The sequence below is a fragment of the Platichthys flesus genome, chromosome 18, assembly GCF_949316205.1.
Source record: "Platichthys flesus chromosome 18, fPlaFle2.1, whole genome shotgun sequence".
NCBI lineage: Eukaryota > Metazoa > Chordata > Actinopteri > Pleuronectiformes > Pleuronectidae > Platichthys > Platichthys flesus.
This window is the reverse complement of record NC_084962.1, coordinates 16,608,145-16,623,011: the sequence shown is the minus strand read 5'-3', so window position 1 is coordinate 16,623,011 and position 14,867 is coordinate 16,608,145. Positions and strand designations below refer to the sequence as shown.

General features: G+C 42.7%; 1 protein-coding gene across 2 annotated transcripts; it reads right to left on the bottom strand.

Moving 5' to 3' along the window:
* Positions 1-4,608: 4,608 nt before the first annotated feature.
* LOC133973729 (mucin-5AC-like) lies at positions 4,609-14,539 on the bottom strand. 2 transcript variants are annotated; one of them, XM_062411753.1, is made up of 10 exons: positions 14,483-14,539; positions 7,244-7,326; positions 7,080-7,137; positions 6,944-6,977; positions 6,703-6,828; positions 6,518-6,547; positions 6,258-6,429; positions 5,824-5,933; positions 5,560-5,734; positions 4,609-4,994 (listed from the first exon to the last, which is right to left on the bottom strand). In XM_062411753.1, exons 3-10 carry the CDS (start codon positions 7,089-7,091, stop codon positions 4,898-4,900), a joined length of 756 nt encoding a protein of 251 aa, XP_062267737.1. In that variant the 5' UTR covers positions 7,092-7,137; positions 7,244-7,326; positions 14,483-14,539; the 3' UTR covers positions 4,609-4,897. The 2 variants fall into 2 exon arrangements, with proteins under 2 accessions (XP_062267737.1, XP_062267736.1); XM_062411752.1 differs by having other exon boundaries at positions 14,471-14,536.
* Between the last annotated feature and the right edge of the window lie 328 nt (positions 14,540-14,867).

The window sequence follows — 14,867 nt, the reverse complement described above, 5'->3', positions numbered from 1 at the left end:
ATGCGGAGGTTCTAATAATAAACCTTTAAATGCAACAAAAAACAAGTAAGTATAAATAAATGTATGTATTTTTCCCCCTTTTATTCATTTTGAATAAGCAATATATATTCTTTGTTCTTCTCAGAAGAATAAAAGATTTTTTGTGCTCCGTGGTTTCAGATCAAATCATTTATATTCACTAACTCACACAAACACACACGCACGTGCACGTACACATGCAAGCAAGGCTGATTGGACGGTGGACGGCTGGAGTTGTTATTAAAGAGCACCCAGCGGAGTCTGGTTTGCAGGATAAGGACATCGTTACAGGGCAGTACTCACCCTGAATGATGAAGAAACAGCCCCCCTGTGTGTGCATGGATGTGAGTGTGTTTGTGTGTGTGTGTGTGCATGAGAGTACAGAATGTGGACAGAAGCATCAGCCTGCCTCCATTATCTGGCCCTCAAACACAGATCTTGGCACAGCTTGCTAAAAGTAACTTTCCCCATCGGAACAGTCTGTGTCAGGAACTCGCCTGCAGGGAGAGAGACGGGAGAATGAAAGCTGAACTCACACGGCTTCACAAACTGTTTCAGGAGGAAAAGAAGCCTCCAATCAAACTTGGCCCTCAGCAGAAGACGTCTCCGTCTTTGGAGCGAAGGGACGGCCTGTCGGGCGGAGACGAGGAAGCGGAGACACACGGGTGATTTGTGAATGCAGGGCGGTGTTAATGGATCGCTGCTCATTAGTGCTTGATCTAATTCTTACAGTTTCTTCAAACCGCTGACAGAAGGACAGACGAGTATTAGGGCCAAGCATAAGAGAAAGAGGAGAGGAAGATATAACCCTTCAGGATTTTGAGAATATAAGTCAAACAAAATCAGAGGGAGAGTTTTTTTGTAAGTTTGTAGTTAAATTAAAGTCAACGTAGAAAAACATTCAAAATGTACAGAATAAAGTTGAACCGTTGAGAGTAAAGTTGAAAATGGTGAACGACTGCCAGTTCATCATTCTAAACATCTGTGGTTTCTTCTCCTGAACAGACGCAGTTGTTGGCACAGAGACCGAACACTGATCACCACATTGTGTTTGTGTTTAAACAGTTTTTATTTCCAATTTCACCAATTTCATCTTCACTCGCCCTTCTTGTAGAAGCATTCACATTCGTACATTACTAGTTTGGTGTGTTCTTAAAAGTTTGCGCTAGAAATGCTTCAAGTTCATTCTCGATATGCAAACGTTAAATAGAAAATCCTGATTTACTTATTCTCAAAGTTCAAGATTGCCAAAAAAAAGCAATTCCTGTCCCCAAATATTGTTTTATGCCTGAGCCTATTTCTCAGAGACAGAGAAATCCCCCATAAAGTTAAATGCTGTATCACGTCACTTAGGAAGTGACAGCAAGAAAAGTCAGGACTTGAAGTTCTCGAGTTCACAAAGACAGACACCATTAGGTTGGGATGCCTCAACTTGTCCTTTAGAAAACCTGCTTTACATGCACATACACTCCTGCTGTTTCTCTCTTCTCACCGAGGGGTTAGAGCAGCCACACAGCCCTGACACCTCCAGGTCCTCCATCTCCGCAACGCAATCCACTGTGTTTCCACAAAGATCCGGGGATCAACCGCCTCAGACGTCCAGGATCGGAAACTCCAAACAGGGATAACACCCTCTCAGCATTCTGTGTTTTCACTGGAGGGTTCAGCTACTGTGACCGGGAAAAAAAATGTCCCAGACAGCTATCACGCAGGAGTTGCTGGCAGGCAGAAGCTGGCACGACTAATGTGGCTTTTCAAAGTGAAAATAGCCCGGATTTGTTCTCACCTTCCGCGGAGGTGCAGCCATAACGCCTTTGTCTCGTTCATCTCCGAGGGGGTCATGCTCTAATAGCTTTTCAGGCTCGTATTGCTTTGGTACGGGGGATTTAAAGTTGGTGTTCGATGCCCAGACGGTGTCGTGTAGGAGGCTGAGAGACTCATTTACATGTAACTCAGCATTCATCACAACCACGATGAGTGTGATAAATGTGTCTTGTAGATTAAAACCGGCATTTGACACACGAGCAGAGTCAAATTTAGGGATTTATTTAAAATAACTGGAGGTTCATGGACTCTGATCTTCTGCAGCTCCGGTGTTTTCATGGACTGCCAAGAACCGCAGTGGGACAGAAATATACTGGACAAGATAAAGAGGAATGCAGGAAGTGTGACGATTGTGTCTTTAAATGCAAACCCCCGGTTCCATGGGTGCACGGAGCTGTGGTGGATTTAAGGACACGTGGACATTTATTAAAAATGTTCATCATTAAATAAAAGTTACATTTTACGGGATGACTACATTTCAATTGTAGAATGGTCTTAAATGTTAAACTATATGTAAAAAATGCACATAAAGCTGAATGTATGCAGCTGCCAGACCTTTACCAAATAAAATCAACCATTAATTAAAAGTTTTATATAATAGGATCATCATTATAGAAATGTATGTTATTAAAGTTATTGATGGTCTTGAATGTTTGATAACTTTTGAATTATATATAAAAATACTGTAATGCTTTACTGTAATTTGATGGTAAATGTCTGTTTACAGAGTATAGTTCTTAAAGTTACTGACAGAAACACAGCGTTTGTCTCTTTTGCTCAGAGTTCATCATATAAGAGTTAAACTACTACATTAAGTCTCAATATGGAATCTGAACAAGCCACTGGTCAAATACCCGCAGACACTCTACTACTACTACTCTCTAGTACTCTCTGTTGTTTCTGCTTCTCGTATAACTCCTCAGTGGAGTTTCCAAGGTGCAAACACTTGCTACAGAGGAGCTCAGCATCTGTAGAAATCCCAGAAGAAGATCCACCCTGCAGAAAAACGTTGCTACCAATCCCTCACAGCGTCAAACTCGGGGGGGGGGGGGGTGAATGAGGCCGGTTCTTGAGCATGAGCGCAGTCACTTCTCTCCTCTTCATCCTCATCCTCTCCTCATCCTCCTCCTCCATTAATCACGTCTGTACACTTGAAAATTAGCTTAACCTTTTCTGCTGTGCCGTGCTCTACTTCCACTCAAGGACGCTCTGCAAAACCAAGTGCAAGTTGCATCTTTGCACTTGTTTTTCTCGGCTATTCACATTGAATGGACGCCCCTCATCCTCTCTTACTGAAGCCGTCTCCCAGAACTATTAGCACGTCCATAAACCCTTCAGTCAAACTCTTGATAGGGAAAAAAAGAGGCATTTAGGCACTTATCCCCCCCGAGGCTGTAATTCCACTGACAGCTCTGCAAGAGAAGGTTGAGTATGAAGTTATGATAAAATCTATGTGAAAAAATAAAGTACGTAGAGATAGAGGGAGGAGGTGGCGAGAGAGAACATTAAGACACCGAGGGAGGGAATGAAAAAGAGGATGTAGGTAGAGCACGAGGAAAGAAGAGAGAGGACGAGGAAAGAAAATGAGCTTGGTTCCCTTTGTGGCACAGTGCTTCACCACTTAATCATCCCCTGCTCTATAAATAGGCCTTCACAGCCATGGAATATCGGGAGATTAATGGGAGAGAATGGAACGCCCATAACGCTCCGGAGCTCCGACACTTCTGTACTAGTGCAGAGTTCATTTTGCTTTCGCCACCACTGTCAGAATTCCCCTTTTTGGGTTTTAATCATAACAAAATGGGGACGAGGGAACGTTTACCGCCTCACCGTAGTCTCACCAGAGGACAGACATGCACGTTCAAAGCTACAGAGCAGTAGGATTCTATAGGAATATCGATGCGGTGCCAGTGTGAGCAAAACACCTTAATCCACAGCTGAGGAAGTGGTCACACCCTCATTTTATTTTCTGCGCATCATGAGTTTCTTTCAGCTCCTATCACAAGTGTTCTTCTCCTGAGGACGATCACCTTGTATCTTCATGTTCCCCTCACCAGGCGTGTGTGTCTGCTTCTGTTCGCTGGAGCTCGTGTTTCTGCAGGAGCGTTCGACTTTGAGGGAAACGTGGCTGAAGTTTTGTAGTCGCTCCAAAAACTTTACAGCACAAATTAGCTGGAAACATCTCCGGTGTCGTTTTCTCAATTCGCAGCTTGTTTCTGTATTTGCACGTGTTGTGACTTTTTGCAGCTTGTGTGTCGTCAAATTGATGAAATAATTTGCACGTGTCCTTTTCCTGTTTGCGTGTGTTTTCACATTCCAACAGTGCATCTTTCTCTCTCATGCATCACTCACACACTGCCAGGAGGGATTCGCGTTACAGTATCGCAGCATCCATCCCCCTAAGGAATGGGAATGGGGATCGAACCCCCGACCTTCTAGTTAGTTGACGACCTCTCACCCCAGAAGAGGACATGGAACATGTGCTGATAATACAGATGATTACTGCTACTGCTGTACATGTGCTTGTCAGTGTCCACATGGAGGTTTTCAGATTTAGATTCACTGACTTTTCCTCATTCCCCCAGCGACCCGGCACCTCCCACCGTCTGTGCCTCGTGCCATCTGTTGACATATACTACGGCTGCACTGCTCACACCGAACCACAGCCCCACGTAAGCCTGTGAGCCCATTAGCGCAGTGCAAACAAGCTGAGCAGCGTGGAACTTAATGAGAAAAGAGATTTCATATTTTTTTTTATCATTTTATTTTATTGATAGTGATTTGTCTTCTACAGTCGTCATCACACGAGATCAGGGAAAGAAAGAGAAAGAGCACCTAAGACCTATTTTCCACTGAAGATACAAATTTGGTTTCACAACGGGAAAATAATCAATTTAAATGATAAAATTACCACAAGTTTACTGTGACAAAGGCAGATTTCTGTGTGCTTCTCAATCAGGAGAAGCAAATCATATAATCAACGAGAAAAGACAGAGCAGATCAAAATTGGAAAAGGGTTCCTCTCTCGCCGCGGCACCTCAGTGTTTCCGTGGAATCACTTGCACGGGCATCCAAACCGCACTTTATAGTTGAGACATTCGCCATCTATCTGGTCCGCCTTTCGGCAAACGAATCCTACAGTTGGGTTGTAGCTGAAAAAGGAACCAAGGTCATGAAGAATCAGTCAAATATCGAGGAATCAGTTTTTTCTTTCTCACTTTAAAATAATTTAAAACACAACTTTTTACCTCTGCCAAGAATGATATGATTTTATTGGTTTGTCAGTCTGTCGGTTGGGCAACGTCAAAACTACTGAACTGATTTTATTATTATATTTGATCCCAATACATGTGAATGCAATAAGGTGATAATGTATAAAGGTACAGACACTCAGAGGGCCCTTCTAGTTTTGATTTCATTAACATTTAACCCTAATAGTACAAAAATAAATAAGAAAACTAAATAAATAATACACAGCATTCAATTTGAGCGGCCATGTTTCTTGCCCCTCACACCACACAGGAAGTGGAAGTAGGTGGTTTTCTCCTGGGGCTCATTAAAATGTGTCTAATGTAAATGTGCGTTTACAAAGTTTCCCTTCACTGTTTCAGCAGCAGCTCTGTGGCGGTTTATCCTGATGATTAGGACACTTTGTTTGATGGTCATTAATTACCACATAGAGATTATTATCTCTCGTCTCTTATCACAGAAACTTACTGGAGGAAGTTCTCCCCTGTGCTGATAGCTGGGGTCATGGTGTCAGTGGTGACAGCCTCAATGTACATCGGGCTGTCACAGATCTGTCCTGGGTTTTCTTTCTTCAGGTTACTCAAAAGCTCCCAGTCCCCTGTCCCAGAGGGACGGTCCCGGTCGTACCAGTCGGTCCAGCACACTGCAGGAAGTGAGGAAACAAGAGATGTTACGACTGCACGGCAGGGAAACAACTTAACTCTGCAGGTGTGGAGCGTGCTCACACAGTACCTCCGCCACAGAACGGGGGATGGCAGCTGAAGCGAACGCGATAATCGTTGCACATCTTCTTGGACTTCTGGTCCTGGTTCTTGCAGATGAATCCTGTTGTTGAGTCGCTTCTGACAAAACAAACAAAGAGAGATAATTACTGAAGACAATAAACTGGATAGAAATTAACTTTTTAAAAACGTTTTTTTAAAGTTGCAGTTTAATACAACAAATGAATTTAATAAAAGTTCCACATTGTTCCATTCTTTCATATGTCTATCTGTAATATTGGCACATAGCTCAGATTCAATATCAGAAGTCATTAACTTATCTGATGATTATTACTCAATATAAGAACAATACTATAATAAAGGCAAATCAATACATGTTTCCAGTTCAACAAAAAAAGCAAAAGGTAAATAGTGTATCTAAAAGGCTAATTGCATAATACTTACTTAAAAATCACATCCCCGGCTGCAGCCGCACTGAGACCAGTCAGAGTTTTGGCCTCGATTTGGATTGGTTTGGGGCAGATCTTTCCTGGGTTCTCAATACGAAGATTGTAGAGCAATTCCCAGTCTCCAGATCCAGTGGGGTCATCTCTGTCAAACCAGTCCGTCCAGCACTCTGGAACAAGATATTTAATTTAAGTTAAGTTGAGTCCTTTGTATAAGTTATTGTGAAATGTCCAAAAAGAGATTCTGAAGGTTCTCACGGATGTGGGTTGGATAGTCGCAGGGAAACTCTGGATGGAGGTAAAAACAAAGAAATGTGTTTGTCAGACTGTTCCGTGCAAAGTGAACCACAGAATCGTTTAGTTTGTACTTTATATGCTTATAAATTCGGTTTACTGCATTCAACAACACCTGATCAGACGTGAGACAAAAAAAAGGTACTTACTTGTAGGAACTGGTTTCACTAAAAAGGGCTCCAGTTGGTTGAGCTCCTGTTTCTCTGGCTCCAGTTGGTTGAGCTCCAGTTTCTCTGGCTCCAGTTTCTTGGCCTCCAGTCTCTGCTGGTTGCTCTCTGGTCAAGATAATCAGAACAATGTTGTGTATTTGTGATTGTGCCCGTACATTGTAATGCCATCAATATATTTGACAAATGATCGGGGTCTTTGCAGGTGAAGAGATAAACTTACCGAAAACCAATCCAGCAACAATCGCCACACACAACTATATGAGGGGAAATATGGATTTAGATAGGTTGCACTTACAGAATAGGACGAACTGTGCATATAGAAAACTTAATAGACATAATACAGAGTTATGCATTACCAGTTTGATCATGATTGCAGAAGATATCGGAGCTTGAGACCTGCGATTCCTAGCGGAGCTGTTGGTATTTGTAAAAATAAAGAAAAGAGAATAAAATGACAAATTTGTGCAGGATCAAAATAAGTTATTTTATATTTTTTTAAAGATTAATTAATGCCACTTACTGTAGTTGTTTCTGTCGTTCTCACCCGCAGAACCTCTCAGAAGAACAAGGACCGTGTCTGGACTTCGTGAAAATATCTCCCACCTTAAATACAGTGTCCAACACAAGAGGGAAGACAATGAGTTACGGACAACATGCAAAAGTGAAGTTCACAGGCGGATTGTGTTCCACGAGTTGTAAATAATAGTTGAAGATAAGGTTTCATTTTCTCTGAAAGGCTCAATAGGACGTAGGGAATGTGTAGGTTGTTTACACTCATGATGAATTTGTGTCATCGACCGAGATTTAAACCAGAAAACCACCTGAGCTGTGAGGAGGTGTGGGGGCGTGTAAATCTAATGTTTATTTACTTAAAAAAAATAAAAAAATAACTGCTGCCCTTCCTGACATCACACGTCGATGGATAAATAGATGTCACATGACGAGCGTTTACCTTTGCAGAATGCCTGGTGGCGGCTGAAAGTGCACAGCTGCAGTGAAATGCCAAAATCCAGATGTAAATTTAACTTCCTCTTGGGATCTGTCATGATATCTGTGCAATTAAAAAAATAAAGGATGTTTCGAGTGCGAGAGGCTGAAAGGAGTCAGTTCACTGCACCTGGACTCCGAGTCAATACCCTGTGAGAAGCTGTTTGTGGTTGTGTGACGATTTATCTCGTACGAACAAAATGCTCCGATGCCCCGTTTGGGTGCGTAGAGATAAAATGAACGAAACAGGTTTTTATAGGGATCTTCCCAGACATTGACGATGACCTTTACGTGAAACCCTGTCTCCTCCATGTTAGTGAGTGGGACAGGGACTTTCACTTAAGTTCATACAACACTGATGTTTATAACACGTTCAAATAAAGTAAATATTGTTTTAATTCGTTGTTTGATGCTGTAAAAAAAATGGGGGGTTAGGGTTATGGATTGAATTCCCTGGACGGTTGATGGACAGTGAGAAACAACTGAAACAATGCATGTTGTTGTTGTTGTTGTTGTTGTTACAGCCACGAGAGCAGAGTCCGTCCTCTGTGGCGCCTGTGTGCGCGCTAATTAATTGCCCTTTGAGAAGAATGGCCACCTCCTTCTGTTCAATAGCAGCTGGCGACGCTCTCTGTCTGTTCATACATCAGCATTAAACTTTGTCATCTGGAGGAGCCGGCGTCATATTTTACACTAAATTGTGCTTTGGACTGGATGCCAACCTACAAATGACAGCATGGTGTGGGACTCATTTATCATCTCCCCTTCACCGCCGCCGCCCACCCATCCCCCCCCCCCACACACACACACACACACACACAAACCCGCAGTCACTCCCTCGATGGAAACCACACACTTTCTCTTGACTGCATTCATTCTATAACACAACCGGAGACCTGATACTTATGTAACGCGGATGCACGGGTGACAATTAATGCAGGAGGAGGTGTGACGGGGACATTATGCAGTGATCAGTGAGTGAGTGGAGGTCAGGTGATGAATGACTGTGGACTCTAGTAGTCAACAGAGATTTCTACCGGGGCACTGACAATAAACAGTCTTGATCCTAATGAAGTAATTGATATATACCTGAAGGTCGTCTGTATAAAAAAAAAACACTGTGTTAAAGCTTCTCTGTTGATTAAGTTGACATTGTGTGCGTGTTTCTTCTACTTTACTCTAGTTATTGAGAGGGGGGGGGGCTCATTATGGTTTCCGCTTACGTTGCTTTGTTATTTCCTTCCTCTTCATACGTTCACATGTCATGTAACCCTGTGTTGACTGTCACATGAGGAAAATGACCTTGAATGTGAGCTCATAAGCCTCATTGTCATTGGTGTAGTGGGGGGGGGGGGGGTGTTTAGTCCGTTCAAGTTAAACCAGATCCTATGTTGATAATTTAAAGGTGTTTGATCAATGAGACGAATAACTAAGTCTTGTTTAGCCAGATGATAATCAGGATGATTCACATACATATCAAAGGAAGTCAGACAAAATACAGGACTTAGAATTTACAGTTTTGCTTCAGCTCTGCTTGTGTTCTCTACCAACTCCTGTAGTGAAAATCTGGGTCAAACAAGTTGCTTAACTTTGTCTTTGAGCTGAGGAGGAAGCGCACAATAAGTATTTTGCTCTGCTTAAAAAATCAGCCTGCAGCGGCTGAACACACAAAATGAGTACAGGCCACATTTTAAAATGATGACTGGACTTAAAACAACAAGCTGAAAGTTGGCGCCACGCTCCAAAGAGCTGAGGGTGTTTCATCTTTGGTCATGTTAGCTTATTTAATATAATTTAGTAAATTGTGAAGCAAATTTTTTACTCCAGTATACAACAAAAAATAATGTGTTATGAATCTAATGTAGCTCGAAAGGCTACAACCTCAAAGAAAAGGATTATTCTGCTTTACGCATTGTATCTGCTGTAAATGATTACTTATCAATATCTTAACCTCGAATCTTAAACTCTAAACTCAGAAAAGAGAAATTATGACAAAATGATTCACCCATTAAGGTCGCAAATTCAGGAAAGTCGCCTTTAGAACAAACTCAAAGCATTGCTCCATTGTCTTTATATATATTTCTGAATATCTGGGCCCCCTCAGTGCTTAAAGTGGCCGCAAGGCACAAGGCCATTTGTAATAGCTCACAGATGAAAAGTTACAGGTGCACGGACTCGGCTGTGGTAAGTGCCGTATATTATAAAACGCATCTTTGACCTCCCGCTGCTCCACACTCACCTCTAATGAAACAGCCTGTTTCGGGGGTCATAAACTTAACCATAGCATTAGCGAACCACTTATGCAATTGGCAGCCCACTGTTGCTGCACTCTCCTACCAGCCGTACAAAATGCATATATGAGCTCGGGTGGGTGGGGGGGAGGGGGGTTGTAATATCTGTGGATTTTGGAATGGTTTTGTATTTCTAGAAGCAGGATTGTGTGCAATTGTTAGTGAACGTGTTTGTTGATATTCGCCGGAATCATCGTGACCAAATAGCGGCTGATTGCCTTTTAAAAAAATAAATGAATAAGGAATCCTTGGTGTTCACAGTGTTTCGTTTGCATGAGGGTTTTAATGTTGTTATGATCAACAGATTTAATTCGGTGCCACAATAAGAGTCCAACTGCTCCGACGTGCCCAGAGCTGAAAAGTCTCTTTCCTCTGTACACACATCACATCCTTCGAGAGGAGCCTTTGTCTTCACTATCCAGCTGCTAAAAAATTCCTTAGCGGTAGAAAGTGGCCTCGAGGATAATTATGCAAAGTAGAGGTAAGAAGATGAAAATGTGCTAAGGGTTTAATTATCACTGGAAATGAACTTCACATCGCACAAAGGCAACAAAAGCGAGGCACTTACGAGACACAGATTTGATAATGCGCCTTTTAAATGCAGCTCCCCGTGTCTGGCACGTCTCGGGTCGCGCGAAAAGCCTTATTTATTGGCCTCGCTTATTAGCGTGTGCAGGCAAGAGGTTGCCGAGGAAGCGGCGGCACGATTCGAAGAGACGACAGCAATCCCTTTCCAATTTGGAGAATGGTGTTTTCGTAGAACCTCGGCACATTACTGTTAAAAGGTAGTATTGCGTTTGCTGCGCATGCAAAATCTGAGCCGCGGTAAACATCCAACCCCGGCACACACACAGACACACAGCGCAGGGTTGTTTTATTGATGCGTGCATTTACTCAGGGAGAATTCGTGCCATAAAATATGCATGCATGTATTTCCAGGATGAGGAGTGAGCGGACTCATTGATATTTTTCTCAGGGCGGCAAAAATATATATGAGAAACCTTCTAGGCCCCCCCCCCCAACACACCCTGATGACCCGCTTTTTAACACACGCTGTCCACACACATATATGCGTAAACCTTTCATTGCTCTTAACTGTGCCTCGGTGTGTGGCGCGTCTGTCAGCGGTGCTCTGACACGTCATCATTTGTCTTGCATCCTGACAACCATTCAATCAAACGCCGGCTTCAGGGATGGAGCCGGAACTCTTCTCCACAGGGATGACTGTTACCATGGTAACTGCGGAGGTGTGCGACCCACCAACAAGCCGGAGAATGCAGTGTTGTCTTGTTTGTTTTTTTGTGTGTTTTTTCTTTTTTTCCACTGTGAAAACATCAACTTTGTGTTTATCTGTCTCTCCCCATTTCTTTCTATCTGGCTCTTCTTCCCCCGGTGAGCAGGATTGCATGTACCTGTCTCACACGTGCACGCACACACACACACACACACACACATGCAATTAGAATCCTGGGGCTTGTGGGTAATTGTGATGTGTCACAGGTGTCAGAGTACAAGCTTTCTCCCATCACATCTCAGCCTGGAAAATCTCCACACTATAGTAACCCAGCAGAGGCTGTGGAATCTGCTGCAGCACCACAACCACACGGAGCTGTGCACCACGGTAATAATGTTTGATTACTGTTATATTACTGCCAGAAATTGTAATCCGTCAAAACATTATAAACCGAAAACGTGCTCAAGAAAAGTGCATTTGCTTTAAAAAACGTGATTACACCATTCAATATGAAGCCGTTGTTGAAGGTTCCTGCAGAGAAGGAGCCTTTATGGGGTTTTCTTTGGTACATTATTAAGTTATCATCATAATTTAGCACATTAGCATGGTAGCATTTGATATATATGATGGGACATATTGTAAAGCTACGACTCCAAGTTATACTTATTACAAACTGGAGCCAAATCATCTTGTTCTCCCCCTGGTGGCTGGGGGAGAACCTACATGTTAGATCCATTTTTTTCAAACATGGCTTCTGACACTTTAGTTAGTTCTTATCACACCGATGTTTGCTCAAGAGTTCGTACTTGAGGTTCAGGCACGATCTCGGCTCTGGCTCAAAGTGACATCAACATCGCAAAATGGCAGAACCTGTATCTTATCTGGGAAACGTTGTCCATCGTTAAACGCTAAACATTCAGTATTCACAAACAAAATACAACGAATCAAATCTTTTGCGCTAGATAAGAAAACAGGGGAGTTACTACAATTTATCGTGAATGGAACCTGAATGTGTGCAGCAATCAACTTAACGCCCATTAACACAAAAGTCTGCCTCATGTTGGGAGAGTCAGGGGATCAATCATTAGGAGTTATCCTCTGGGAACCATGAATGTCTGGAGCAGATTTAATGGTTGTTAAGATATTTCAGGCTCAGCAACCGACTTACAGTGTCTAGAGAAATGATGCTAGTATGAAAATTACTTAAAAGAAAACATTTCTATTCTAGTAATTATTCTTTCAAAGTTACATTCCTCTCTCTGCGGTCAACTGCCTGGGAACCCTTCCCCGTGCTGTAGTGTGAATCTCGGCTGCCCGCAGCAGAAATCATGCAGCATGTCTTACACGGCCCCTTCTCGCTATTTTCTCTTGACATCCTCTTTCCTCTGTGAGTAATTAAAGAGAGGGTTTGGGCACCGACAGTGACAGGAGGTCTGCTGAGATAGCCAGTGGTCTAATTAGAAGCACATATCTCCATTCTACTTTAAAAACACTGGTCACCTCTGCTTCCACGCCAGCTGTGATTTAAGCATCCTGCTGCAAAATGGGTGTTTGATGAAAGGCTTTTTCCTGCAAGAGTGTTACGGCAAAACAGAACAACACTCAGGAGAATTGAGGTGTTGTTATTCTTTCTTTCACTTCAGCGTTACGTCTGAAATTATGATTAATCACCTCGGAAGAAGAGACACGTGGCAAACAAGCTCACAGACATTTAAAAAAGAGAGAAATGTGCAACAACATATGGTCGGCGCTCGCACGGATGCTGGTTCATCAACATTGTGATGTTCCGTGTGGCGTGTAGCTGATAAAATATTAACCAGGGAGAATATTTATGCATGGGTTTTCATTTATACCCGACAGGCCTCCGTTGTCAAGGAAGTGCTATGAACTGAGTCATTACGCCGGAGGATCGTGTTTATTCAGCTCGCCTCCGTGTGATTCCTCTTTCAGAGCCCTGACAGTGGCCCCTGCTCGCTCACGTCGAACGCCGTTACAGCCAACTGCCAATCTGCTCTGCGCCGTGCGGGGCTTGCCTTCTGACAAATGGCCTGGAGGAGAGGTCCAAGGAGAGTCCTGTCAGAGGCAGTCAGCCCTGTGATGCTGCAGCAATCTGAGCAGATATGGGGGGGGGGAAGGGAGCCTCAAGCAGGGAGGAAGGGGGGAGGGAGAGAAGATGTCCACGAAATATATATATATATATATATATCTGAGGATCCTTAAAAAGTTCTATAACAGACGCAAACTTTTGTAGGTTCAGTCTCGGACCCAGTCATTTAATCGATTTGTGTAAAAATGTCTTTCAACGAGATACTGACGGAGATGGGGATGAAAGCGATTTCCATAAAAACTGAAATAATCCTTGGGCCGGACGCAGCGATCGATGCACGCTGCTGCAACAAGAGGAAGCGATAGTGATTATCACAGCTCACCCTGGACATGCTTCGGGGTTAACCAGTGTGCAATTGAAAAGCCGTCCACAGCAGCTTTGATTTACAGTTTTATTGGTTGATTATTCTGGTGAAAAGTGCTGAGTCTGGTTATGATCCTAGGCGGAGAGGGGTGGAGGGAGGGAAGAGTTTTACATGGAGACTCGGTGCTCGACACAAGGGGACTGAAGTCTCTAATAATCCCATAACATCAATAACAGATGCCTCACCAGGGCTGTGCTTTACACCAGATGAGTTAAAGCATAAAGAGGCTTTGGTTGCTGCCAAGGAGAAAAACTGCAATTTGCTTAATTTACTGACCTGATGTTAAATGTCAAATGATGATACAGAAAGAAAAAGATATGCAGCTAAGGATTTAAGCCGCATTCGAAAAATTTATATTCAGAATGCAGAGGTGGAGAGGCATTAAGTAAATTGACCTTCACAATAGTATTTTGAGATTAATCCCATGATGAGCATTGACGTTTAAAATGCATTAAAAAAGCAATGAAGTAAATTCATCCTTCGCCAAAGGAGAAGATGTTGTCATAACTCCACTGTGCATTGTTGTATCACCACCAAACTTCTATGCAGCACTATGTGTCAATATTTCCTCAGTCATTATTACATTTTTGGGGCAAAACGCCTGCAACGCTTCAAAATGCATGTGCTTGGGCGCGCTCAGTGCTGCTTTGCAATTATAGAAATTTCAGAAAATGTATTTTATAGTTGTACATGTTATATATGTACATATTAAAAGTATTCTGTCTTAAAAGTCATTATTACTCATATTAACTGACTTTTCTTACCGTGGTAGGAACTGAAGTGCAGCAGCTTCCGACCGATTGGCTCCGTCTTCCGTCTGTGTGGACGACTCAGCTCTCTGTCTGACAGTGTCTCTGTTCACTTCTTTTATCCTATGCTCAGTCAGCAAATTCTCGTTCTGGTCCTTGTGACCAAACTGGTTTCTGTAACGCAACATTCCAGGCTCCAAACACTGTGTAATTAACTGAGACTGAGATGACAACCTGAGTTCATGAGTCAAGCTCATCAACGGCATCGTTCAAAGATTCCTCCTGAAGGAGCACAGAGACTTAATAAGCATGTGCTCCAACTATTCATCAGTTATATGATTCAACACAGTATTCAAACTGTATTATAACTCAAACTACACATTTTTACAGTGTTGTTAATACTTTTTTATTG

What these genes read in the sequence shown, in the direction of transcription:
- LOC133973729 (XM_062411753.1), bottom strand. An exon ending in AGTGAAACCAGTTCCTACAA is followed by an intron (nt 6,548 to 6,702) that starts GTAAGTACCTTT and finishes ACCTCCATCCAG; the next exon opens with AGTTTCCCTGCGACTATCCA. An exon ending in TCCCCCGTTCTGTGGCGGAG is followed by an intron (nt 5,735 to 5,823) that starts GTACTGTGTGAG and finishes CACTTCCTGCAG; the next exon opens with TGTGCTGGACCGACTGGTAC.